This window comes from Dendrobium catenatum, unplaced genomic scaffold (genome assembly GCF_001605985.2).
Source record: "Dendrobium catenatum unplaced genomic scaffold, ASM160598v2 fragScaff_scaffold_1056, whole genome shotgun sequence".
In the NCBI taxonomy this organism is placed as follows: Eukaryota; Viridiplantae; Streptophyta; class Magnoliopsida; order Asparagales; family Orchidaceae; genus Dendrobium; species Dendrobium catenatum.
In genome coordinates, this window is record NW_021319518.1 from 365,049 (window position 1) to 377,358 (window position 12,310).

The window sequence follows — 12,310 nt, forward strand, 5'->3', positions numbered from 1 at the left end:
AAGCCCTCTGTCAGCTAAGGTGGATTTAAATTTGTCCCCTTAGACAAACACCAACCCCGGTCTACAAGGTTCCCTTGGACGAAGCAACCCATGGCTGCTGACAAGGATCCTTCTGTCAGGTTGGGTCGACTACCTCCTCTGACTAAGTAGACCAGGGACCACGATGGCCCGGGACGACGGAACCATGGGATCTTGATCGGGTCCATCATCCATTCCCCCACCATCCGCTTTAAGTGCTAGATGGTGCAATTTCTATTTTAAATATCAAACCTTTCAAATTTCCAAACTTTCAACCCAAATTCCCAAATCCAAACCCAACTTTCAAATCCAAATTCTACCAAAATCCAGTTCTCCAAATTCCAAACCTATTGCTGCTACTATATGCCAGATAACACGTATTTCTATACGTATCTGATCGATGACTAGCCTTAATCGAAAGTTCTCTCTCGTGATCGAGAGGGGTAATTAACTATAGGGGCTTGCGCCTATAGGAAACCAGAACTCAGATCATAAAGTCCTCGCAAAATGAGGGCGAAATCTCTGGGTAGTGTCTTATCTACAAACCCATCTGCCTTCCAAAATTTATCCCGGAACTTAATTCGTTAAAACTCCCTCGCCGAATAAGAAAAGCGAGCGGAGGCCGAGGCCGAATTTTCGGAGCCCACAATCCCGTACGAACTAAGTTCGTCCGGTACGAATAGTTATTCCCAAAGTTTGTTGGTACGAAAATGAAGGACGAATTTCAAGTCTCCAGAACAAAGAAGATCATCCTGGGACGAACAATAAATATTGTCTGGACGAATATTTCATTTTGGCCAATCCAGAGCCCATCGTCCTGGGACGAACTATATTTATCGTCTGGACAAACCCATCCAGAGAGCACTGTCCTGGGACACGATAAATATCGTTCGAACGAACGCGTCAAGAGCCCATCGTCCTGGGACGAACGAAAAACATCATCTGGATGAATAGTTCATTTTGACGAATATAGAACCCTTCGTCCTGGGACGAACCCTAATTTTCATTCGGACGAATGCATCCAGAGAGCATCATCCTGGAACGAATAATAATTATCGTTTGAACGAACATGTCCAGAGCCCATCGTCCTGGGACGAACGAAAATATCGTCTGGTGGAATAGTACTTTGAAAAGAATTTTGGCCCTCTCTGTTCGTTCTTTCGCTCGTTCGAGAGTTTTAACTGACCAGATCGTCCCGTACGAACATGATTCGTACTGTACGACCAGTTTCAAAAATTATGAATTTAACTCTCGCTTGGTGTGTGTGTGTGTGTTAAGTTACTTAATTACAATCACACACTCTCTCAGATTCAAATAAAGAGAAAAATACAGGCTTCAATATTACAACACATTCTAAGCAGATCTTGATTTGAAGTCATTAACAATCTGGAGTATGATTTTCCTGAAAAGTTAGTACACACAAGAGCAAAAATAATTCTTTCAAAATATGTTAGGAGAAAATAATAATCAAAGTAATAATATTTGGAATTATCAAAACATACAAGTTGCAAGAATATAAATCATGCAAAGCTAAGTAGCAACTCTCAACATGTATGAGGAAAGGAATGGGTATGGAGGGGCTGAGCAAAAGGGTGCTGATTGGGAACGCTGGGAGGGATATTATGGTCGTCGAGTTGTTGATTTTGATGGAAGGAGAGGGAAATTTGAAGGGAGATTAGGTTATGACAGGGCAAGGAAAGATCGGGAGACGTGGGAAGGGCAAAACACTTGGGAGAGGGGAAACTATGGAAGAACAAGGGAAAATGGGAGAGATCATAAGGTAAGAAAGCTGAAGACGCCCATATTCGAAGGGGAGGATGGTATGGGTGGATTTATAAGGTGGAGAGATACTTCACTGTAAATGGGCTAATGGAGGAGGGGAAGCTGACAGCAGCATGCTTATGTTTTGAGAGGGAGGCACTATTATGGTACCAATGAAGAGGTCAGAGAAGACCCATCAGGAGCTGGGGAGAATTTAAGGAATGAATAATAGAATGTTTCCAAACCGATCGGGGAGGGAATTTCTATGAGCAGTTTTTTGCTCTGATATAGGAGGGATTAATATCAGACTATCGGGAGCGGTTCGTGCACCTGGCCAATAGGGTGGAGTGATTATCAAATACGATATTGGAGGGGAACTTCATGAAAGGGCTGAAGGCAGAGATCATAGCGATAGTAAAAGTTCTAATGCCTCGTGACTTGGGGGTGGCCATGAAGTTGACACAACTAGTTGAAAATCAAAGAAATCTAGAGAGGAGCCAGGAGTAGTAGCTCAAGAGGTTCTTGAAGGATGATGACCACTCACTTAGCACCTTAGGGTCCTGCATCAGGAGGAATTTGGGAGACTATCAGAGAAAAGACAGTAGGAGGAGGGAGTGAGGGAAACTTCAAGAGGCTGATGGAGAAGGAGATGCAGAAGAAGAGGGCAAAGGGTTCTGTTTCAGGTGTGATGAGAAATATACGCCAGGGCATAGGTTTAAGGATTGTACCCCTCAGGTTCTCACCGTCTATGATGACGAAGAAACCGAGGGAGGTGAGGGAGGGTTAGGAGGATATGGAGGATAAGCTATATCTGGATCTAGCCGAGGTTTCCTTGAACTTGGTGGTAGGATTCACTACAAATCACACCATGAAGGTAAAGGGGGAGATAGAGGACAGGGAGGTGGTGGTGCAAATTGATAGTGGGGCTATCCACAATTTTATTTCCACTCAGGTCGTCGACTTATTGGGAGTGAAATTGGTGGACACTGGTTGTTATGGGGTGATGATGGGTTCGAGGAAGGTGGAGAAAGGCCAGGGGATTTGTAGAGGAGTGCTACTGACTGTACAGGGGATTCAGGTGTGGGAAGATTTTATTATGTTGGAGTTAGGGAGTACAAAAAATAATAGGGATGAAATTGCGGTATACCTTGGGAGATACCAAGGTTAATTGGGGAGCACTCACTATGGAGCTGATGGTGGATGAGAGGAAGGTGGTGATAAGGGGAGATGCAGGGCTATCCAAATCCATGGTTTCTCTTAAAACCATGGTAAGGAGTATACAAGTGGTGGGTGGAGGATATTTGGTAGAGCTGCACAGTTTGGAGGTAGCTAGATTGGAGGAGGGAGGGGATATACCCCTCTCCATACTTCCGTTAATTTATCAATTTTAGGAGGTGTTTCATCCACCTCAGGAATTGCCATCACCAAGATAGGAGCATGCCATCTCCTTGAGGGAAGGTGTGTCACCCATTAGCATCACGCCCTACCAATATCTTTAATTTCAGAAGGATGAGCTTGAGAAACTGATATGAGAGATGATGGAATCGTTGATCATCAGGCCGAGTGTGAATCCTTTCTCTAGTCCAGTCCTACTGGTCAAGAAGAAGGATGGGAGCTGATGATTCTATATGGACTATGGAACTTTGAACAAAGAGACAGTGCCAGTTAAGTTTCTCTATGCCTATTCTTGATGTGCTCTTGGATGAACTGAATGTGGCAGTGATGTTTTCCAAACTGGATTTGAAACCTGGATACCACCAGATCAGAATGAGGGAGGAAGATATCTTCAATACCACTTTCAGGACACTCGAGGGGGCATTATGAGTTTTTGGTAATGCTGTTTGGGCTTATCAACGCCCTTGCTACATTCTAGTCATTGATGAACATGGTGTTCAGGTAGTATCTCCAAAAGTTTGTTTTGGTATTTTTTAATGATATATTGGTGTACAAAAAAAAAATGAGGAAGAGCATCTGGAGCACTTGAAGGTGATCTTGGGAGTCCCACAAGAGCATCAGCTGAAAGCCAACCTGAAGAAGTGCTATTTTGCTCAGACTTGTGTAGAATATTTGAGACATGTTATGTCCAAAGAAGGGGTGGCAGCGGATCAGTCAAAGATTGAGGCTGTGTTATGGTATCCCTTACCTAAGAATCTGAAGGAGTTGAGAGGATTCTTAGGATTGACAGGGTACTACAGGAGGTTTGTAAAAGGGTACGACACTATAGTATGGCCACTGACAAAGCAACCGAAGAAAAATGGGTTCTTATGGGGGGAGGCGGCCACGTCAGCGTTTGAGAGATTAAAGAAAACAATGACTACTGTACCAATCTTAGCTTTACAAGATTTTACTCAGACATTCATAGTGGAGACAGATACTTCAGGTTACGGACTGGGGGTAGTACTCATGCAAAATCATCGACTCATTGCCTACTTCAGTTTGGTGTTAACAACCAAAGTCAGGTTGAAATCAGTCTAAGAGAGGGAGTTGATGACTATCGTCTTAGCCATCCAGAAGTGGCGACCCCACGTGTTAGGTAGGTAGGCATTTCATTGTTAGAACCGATCAAAGGAGCCTAAAGTACTTGTTGGAACAGTGGACAGTGATTGAGGAGCATCAGAGGTGAATGTCCAAATTGTTGGGATATGATTTCGAGATACAATACATGCCAGGAGTGGTGAACAAGGCAGTAGATGCCTTGTCCAGATGTTTGGTGGAGCTGCAGACGATGACATATCGGTTCTATTTATGCTATATTGGGAGGCCATCAGGGATGAGAGTGCTAGGGATGAGTTGGAAAAAATCAGAGTAGATTTACTAAGGGAAAGGGATAGCCTTCCAGGGTACTCGCTACAGGGGGAGAGACTTTTGTATGAGGGGAGATTTGTTATGCTTAGGACATTAGTCCACATCCCACACTTAATGCAGGAGTTCCATGGGAGTGAAATTGGGGGTCACTCAGGGGTGCAGAAGACCTATAGGAGGTTAGCCTCGGTGCTGTACTAGACGGGGATGCATAAAGTTGTGAAGGAGATGGTGGCTTGATGTGAAGTCTGTCAGAGGAACAGGTACCTAGTGATGTCACTAGGAGGACTACTACAGTCGTTGGCTTTACCGGGTAGAGTATGAGGAGATGTCTATGAACTTCATAGATGGACTGCCTCGTTCATAAGGGTTCACAGTGATTATAGTGGTGGTTGACCGATTGAATAAGTATGCTCATTTCATTCTCCTCCGACACTTATACACAACGGTGACAGTAGCTTCAGCTTTTATGTAAGAGGTGGCTAGATTGCATAGAGTCAAGGCGATAGTATCTGAAACCAATTGCGGTGAACATGAATTGCACGTTAGAGATTAATGAGAGTTTAACTTTGCAATGTTAACGATAAAATCTAGCTTTCTCAATTTGGATTCAAGAAACTTCGTGATAGATTATGTTAACGGCGGTGATTACATTTAAGAATTACATGAGTCTTACAAAATATAACCAAAATAAACTTGATAATGCAAATAGCTACGACTAAAGCCACACGTTTAAAATTTAGATCATTCACCTTGAGGTCCTTTCAGTGCTCTCGAGCTGTTTCTGTTGCTCCGGACGCATCGGCGCTGTCCGTTTCGCTAACGGAGGTCGTTTCGACGATTTTGGATTTTCGGTCGACACGTGTCGGGTGAGTTTTTTTGCGCGATTTCGAGCTCTTTCTTTTTTTTAAAACCCACCTTGTGTGGTCGACTCGACCCCGACACTAGTATGAGGGTCAACAAGTTGCTATCAAGGTTGAGTACTGGTACAACACCTTTTATCATTCTGCTTTTCAGATTACCTCATTCAAGGTGTTGTATGGAAGAGATCAACCTCACCTGGTGTATTTTGGGAGTAGCAGTACTCTTGTTTCTTCAGTGGAGGAGTACTTGGAGGAGAGGGACACAATATTAGAAGAGTTAAAGAGACATCTGCTGAGAGTCCAACAAATTATGAAGAAACAAGCTGATGGATATATGAAGGATGTCTAGTTCGATGTGAGGGAGAGGGTGTTCTTGAAGCTCCGACCATACATGCAAAAGACAGTCTCCAATAGGAGGAATAAGAAACTTGCCCCAAGGTACTTTGGGCCTTATGAGATATTGGAGAAAATTGGAGTGGTAGCTTACCGCCTGAAATTACCACGACGGTGACTATACATCTGATTTTTCATGTATCTCAGTTGAGAAGGTTATTGGAGATTATACAGCCAGCCCAGAGTTATCGGTGTTACTTACTGAGGATTTAGAGGTGATTATGGAACCCTTAGAGTTGATGGAGTTCACCAGAAGGAGGATGGAGCTAAAGAAGTGTTTATCAAGTGGAAAAGCCTTCCGGACTATGATGCCATATGGGAACCTTATGAGAGGATGAAACATCAGATTCTTGATTTTCACCTTGAGTACATGCTGGTTATTTGGGAGGGGGTATTGTTACGGTTCTCCCTTGAATCGAACCAACCAAACGAGCCTAAAAGGGTTCGATTCAGTTTTATAGGAGGCGGGCGAAGCCGCCTCCTTAATATTCCGCCCAAGCATGGTGGGCCCCCATTGGGAGACAATTAGAAAGAGTAAGAGGCAAAAATTGCTTAAGGAAATTTGAAACTGGTTTATGTTATGAAGCTTTTTATTAGGAAGAATTGTATTTAAAGAACATGAGAGGCTAGGGTTAGGGCATGCATGTTTTGAGTTATTCTCTTGGAGTTCCTTGGTGTCTTGGGCTCTAGGCTCATTGTCTAGAGATTGGGAGAGAACGATCCTCCTCTCAAATTGAGGATCAATTGTAGCTTGCTTGTGTTTGTTTTGTTTTGATTCCACTATTGCAATCTATCATCTTTTGGTTGATTTCACCCAGATTTTTGTGTTATTTCTGCTATTTTGACCAATTTTTGCTAGGGTTGCTTGTGAGCTCAAGTATTTTCTCTTGGATTACTTGTGAACTCAAGTATTTCCTATCAGAATCCTACTAAGTTGAACTAGAAAGCTATTGACCAAGTGAAATTATCTAATTTTCTTTGTAAGTTGTCATTTAATTATAAAATTTCAACAAGTTATCCAAAGTAAGGCTGAGTATAAAAAAATATCAATTCTTTTGAAATTATTGAAATTGAAACTTAACAAAATAATAAGGATTGATTTGTCATAAAAAAACTAAACTAAAACTTATAGATAGAAAATAATTATTAATGGTAGCTTATGGAGTTTGATATAACAAAAGTAATAACATCATGTCTTTATACCACTATGTAGGGTCAGTATATGAATATTTTTTCTTCATTATGTCATATTAACTATCAAATTCTCATTTAAATTTAATAAAAAGATTAATTTTTAATACTTTCTAATTAAGTCTTTTTAGGCCTACCTCTATGTTTCTTAATGTAGGCCGGATGTAATACATCTACTCTGCTCATATAGTCATCAGAATGCCAACGTTTTATGTGACCAAACCGTCTAAGGCTACTCTCTCTAATCTTATCTTCCATTGGAGCTAGTCCAAGTTTTTCACGAATATACTCGTTTGCATTCTGTCTTTAAGTTTAAAGTCACCCATCCACTTGAGCATCCTCATTTATGCAACAATTGACTTAATTTTATACTTCTCTATTTTTTGTTAACATTCTACACTATTAAGGCATTGAAGTTCTCACAACCATACAACAACAACAACAACATCAAGCCTTTATCCCACTAGGTGGGGGTGGGCTACATGAATCCTTTTTCTCCATTGTGTTCTATTAAAGGTTTAATTCTCGTTTAATCTTTATCAAGCCTTTATCCCACTAGGTGGGGGTGGGCTACATGAATCATTTTTCTCCATTGTGTTCTATTAAAGGTTAAATTCTCGTTTAATCTAATAAAGAAAGGTCATTCCTAATATTTTCTAACCAAGTCTTTTTAGGTCTGCCTCTATCTTTCTTAACATAAGTCAAATCTAATACCTCTACTCTCCTAACCGGGTTATTGGAAGGCCGCCGTTTGACCAAACCATCTATGGCGACTCTCTCTAATCTTATCTTCTATCTTCTACTGGAGCTACTGCAACCTTTTCACGTATATGCTCATTTCGTATCCCATCTCTTAGGGTAAAGCCACTCATCCACCTGAGCATCCTCATCTCTGCCACACTTAACTTAGTATTATGCTTCTCTTTTAATGGCCAACATTTAGCACCATAAAGCATTGCAGGCCTCACTACCATCTTATAGAATTTTCCCTTAAGTTTGAGGAGTACTTTTCCTATCACACAACAAACCGATGCATTCATCCACTTCAACCATCCAACTTGAATTCTGTTGATAATATCCCTATCTATTTCACAATCACTCTGAACAATAGATCTAAGATATCTAAAACGTGTACTCTTATTAATGACTTGATCGCCCAAAGTCACAATCCCCTCACTAGGTCTGTTACTACTAAAATTACACTCTATATATTCCGTTTTAGATCTACTTAAACGAAAATCTTTAGTCTCTAATGTTGACCTTCATAATTCAAGTTTACTTTCAACTCCCTCTCTAGTCTTATCAACAATTAGAATATCATCAGCAAAAAGCATACACGAAGGTACATTCACTTGCAAATGTCTAGTGAGAACATCCATGACTAAAGCAAAAAGATATGGGCTTAAGGCTGATCCTTGATGTAACCCAACCGAAAAAGGAAAATACTTGGTCAAACCACCTTGTGTTTGAACACAAGTAATAGCTCATGCATATATATCTTTAATGATTTGAATATAAGCATTATTAACTACTTTCTTTTCAAAAACTCTCCATAGCACTTCTTTTGGAACTTTATCATATGCTTTTTCTAAATCAATAAATATCATATGTAGATCCTCCTTATTTTTTCTATATTTCTCCATCAAATCTCTTAATAAATGTATGACTTCCATAATCGACCTACCCGGCATGAATCCAAATTGATTTTGAGAAACATTAGTATCACGCCGCAACCTATGCTCCATAACTCGCTCCCAAAGTTTTAAAGTATGACACATTAACTTAATTCCTCTATAATTCGCACAATCTTGTGCATCACCTTTATTCTTAAAAATAGGAATTAACACACTCATTCTCCACTCATCTGTCATCTTTTTAATCTTCAAAATAGTATTAAAAAGTTTAGTAAGCCAAGAAATCCCTTCATCTCCTAAGCATTTCCGCACTTCTATTGGAATATCATCAGGTCCAACAATTTTTCCACCATTCATTTTCTTTGAAGCCTCTCTAACTTCGGTTTTACTAATACGCTGATAAAAATAGAAATCTTTATTATCATTTAGGGTGCTAAGGTCACTATAGTCAATCTTATTTTCACAATTTTCACTAAAAAGTTTAGCAAAATATCTCATCCACTTTTATTGAATATCATCTTATAAGAAAAGTATTTTTTGATCTTCATCCTTAATACACTTCACTTGAACTAAATCCTTACTGATCCTATCTCTTTATTTGGCTAACTTATACATATATATTTCTCCAGACTTAGTATCTAATCTATTATATAAATCACTAAAAACTAAGGTTTTTGCATCGCATATTGCTTTCTTAGATTCCTTACGAGCCTCTTTATATTTTTTCCATTTATCAGAATTTTTAAAATTAAATCAATTTTTATGACAAATTTTTTTTATTTTAATATTTTCTTACACATTTGGATTCCACCACCAACTATTTTTACTAGTACGAGCTTTTCCCTTTGATATTTCAAGCACATCTTTTGCAATATTCTTAATATCACTAGTTATTTTTTCCCACATAACATTAGCATCCTCATGCACAGATAAAATCTTAAGATGTAAAATCTTACTCTCAAAAAATATTTTTGTTAATATACTTTAAATGCCCCCATCTAATCCTAGAATATCGTTTTACTTTATTTTTTATTTTTTGTCTGTTTATCTTAAGGTCCAAAACTAATAATCGATGTTGGGTACATAAATTTTCACTCAGAATACTTTACAATCTTTGCAATCTAAACGATCTAATTTTCTTATAAGAAAATAGTCAATCTGGGTTGTACTATATTCATTTTTATAAGTGATGAGATGCTCATTCCTTTTCTTAAATAAGATATTAACAATTGAAAAATCGTAAGCTAAACAAAAATATAATATGGTCTTGCCACCTTCATTTGCCGTTCCAAAATCATGGCCACCATGAATGCTTTTAAAATCATCTACTTCTCTACCAACATGTCCATTTAAATCTCATCCAATAAAAACTCTTTCTTCAAGAGGTATCTAATTGGTTTTTGATTTCTAGTTTTTTTTTTTCACTTTTCTTGCCAAAACCTCAAAGTTTAGGATTCTTTGATGCCAGTGTAGATGATTATTTTCAGTTTACTACCATTGTCTCATTCAATATTTCAGATTGCAGCATATTGGTATAAGTCATTTTGTATTGCTTTCTTTACAATGGCAGCTTGTGTGAGTTATGTTATTTACCGCCATGGTTTATGTTTAGCAAACCTGGTGTAACGTCTAGTATATGATCTTTTCAGTTTTTATTTTTTAATTCAAATGTTTTAACTGATGATTTATTCAAGAAAAGTTTCATAAACCGGTCGAAAACCCCTTTGATACTTTTGTTTAGCTATCATTGGTGAAATGATACTTCACAAGTGCTACGGGTTCCTCTGATTTCACTCATTATAACATCTGCCAGGATTTTTGAATGAAGACGATGATGATGCAGACTTTGATGAAGTAGAAAATGATGTGCCAAATACTGAGGATGTTCAATCACTGGAGAACAGTGGTTGGTCTGCTCGCACAAGGTTGGCCTTTATCTATTGGTTACTATAATTTGACTTGCTGTTTGATTTTACGTTCAAACCTAGCAGTAGTGTATCAGCAGCTTATTGTTTTGTAGTTATAAAGAATAACATCAAATACTGTAAACTGTGTAGTCTCATGAAATTTAATATTTGTACAAAAATATTTCTTGTAGGGGTGTTGCTAGATACCTGCAAAATTTATTCGATGAAGAATCTGGGCAAGGAAGGAAATTCATTGTGGTAAATCGTCTATTAGCTGGTAAAACTCGCAAAGAAGCATCAAGAATGTTCTTTGAAACCTTGGTATGCCTCATCTGCTCCTCTTAAACTAAATATCTTCCTGAGTTTATCTTGTTTTTCCTTGCATTTTCAAATCAGTAAGTGGCTGTACCGTCCATAACTTCCATACGGATTCCTAAATGACAATTCGCATGAATTTTGGTAGATTTCAAAGGAATTGCACTTTTTTGCGATTTGTGTCAACGCAATTTAATCTTCGCTTAAATTTTGTTGTTGTTGTTGCAATTTAGACTGTCAAATTCCTCCTATATTAAATCTAAGATTTGATACACAAAATGAAAATAAAAATCTTCTCGATTAGATGTTTCTTTATCATTTTACCTTGCTGCAGGTCCTGAAAACAAGGGATTACATTCAAGTGGAACAGGAAAAGCCGTTTGAATACATTCAAATCAAGCCTAGAATAAAGCTTCTGAAGTCAGAATTCTGATCCTTCTGTTACAGAACGTCACACAAACAATCTGTATAACTATATTGTACCGCACCCCTCCAAATTCTACGTTTAGTACGTTTAAATCTCTTCAGAATGATGCTTTTTAATTTTTTTCTTCTTCCCTTAGAAGCGCAGGAGGCGAGCTTGCGTACGTTGTATTTGATAACATTTTTTTTATGTTGTGCATATATTTGTAAAAAAAATATTTGTAAATTATGAAGCAAATGATGCTTGTATTTGTCCAGTGCAATGTTTGTTATTGTTTCTATTTTGTTGTTTTGGTCCATCGCCTTTGCCGGTTCATTTTGGCTTCGTTTGGGATGATTTTTTTCTTGCTTACATGCGTTGTAGGGGCCGTGTCTAGACCCATTAGTTCTTTTTTTTGTTGATGCACGGCTTCTTACATGATGCGGTGCTAGTAGAGAATTTTTTTTTAAATTCTTCCTTCTTAAATTTTAAAAACTAGAAAAAATTTCAATTTTTTGACTTAAAAGATTAATTTTGCCCCTTGGGATAGGGAGAAGTCTCGGTCCTCTTACACATGTTCCAATTTTCTTCCATAAATTGAAAGAAAAATTATTAGACAATAATTTAGAGACTGGTCGTATCTCGCAGTGGTGCTCCAATTCCAAAGAGGACATCCATTACCCTGCCAAAGTTTAGCCACAAATATGGATGAACATGCTTTGATTAATAACTGGCGAAGTGATGCTTTTCCAAGAATTAAAAAAAAAAATGCTTGGTAATATTTTGAGATCTTGTTAGCTACCAAAGTTTTGAAAATTTTAGAGGAGATAGTTATTATCCTGTGTGGTTTTCTTAAAATGTTTTTCTTGCCAAAATATTGTCTTTTGATTGGGGCATAAACTTTACAAACAATGGCGATAAAATTCTATGAATATCTATTTCAAATCATTTTTTCACTTGTTTCTTCAAATGGTGAACCCATAAATAATTTAAAAATCATCCAAACTAAAGTATTGAATTTAG

General features: G+C 38.2%; 1 protein-coding gene across 3 annotated transcripts in view; it reads left to right on the top strand.

The window, feature by feature from the left end:
• Nucleotides 1–11,588, top strand: part of LOC110110833 (sister chromatid cohesion 1 protein 4) — a 33,005-nt gene extending 21,417 nt beyond the window's left edge. For all 3 annotated transcript variants that reach the window (XM_020842469.2, XM_020842468.2, XM_020842471.2), the window contains 3 exons: nucleotides 10,476–10,587; nucleotides 10,761–10,890; nucleotides 11,219–11,588. In XM_020842469.2, the coding sequence (XP_020698128.1) occupies nucleotides 10,476–10,587; nucleotides 10,761–10,890; nucleotides 11,219–11,317 (341 nt within the window). In that variant the 3' untranslated portion in view covers nucleotides 11,318–11,588. The remainder of the gene's footprint in view (nucleotides 1–10,475; nucleotides 10,588–10,760; nucleotides 10,891–11,218) is intronic.
• Nucleotides 11,589–12,310: the final 722 nt, after the last annotated feature.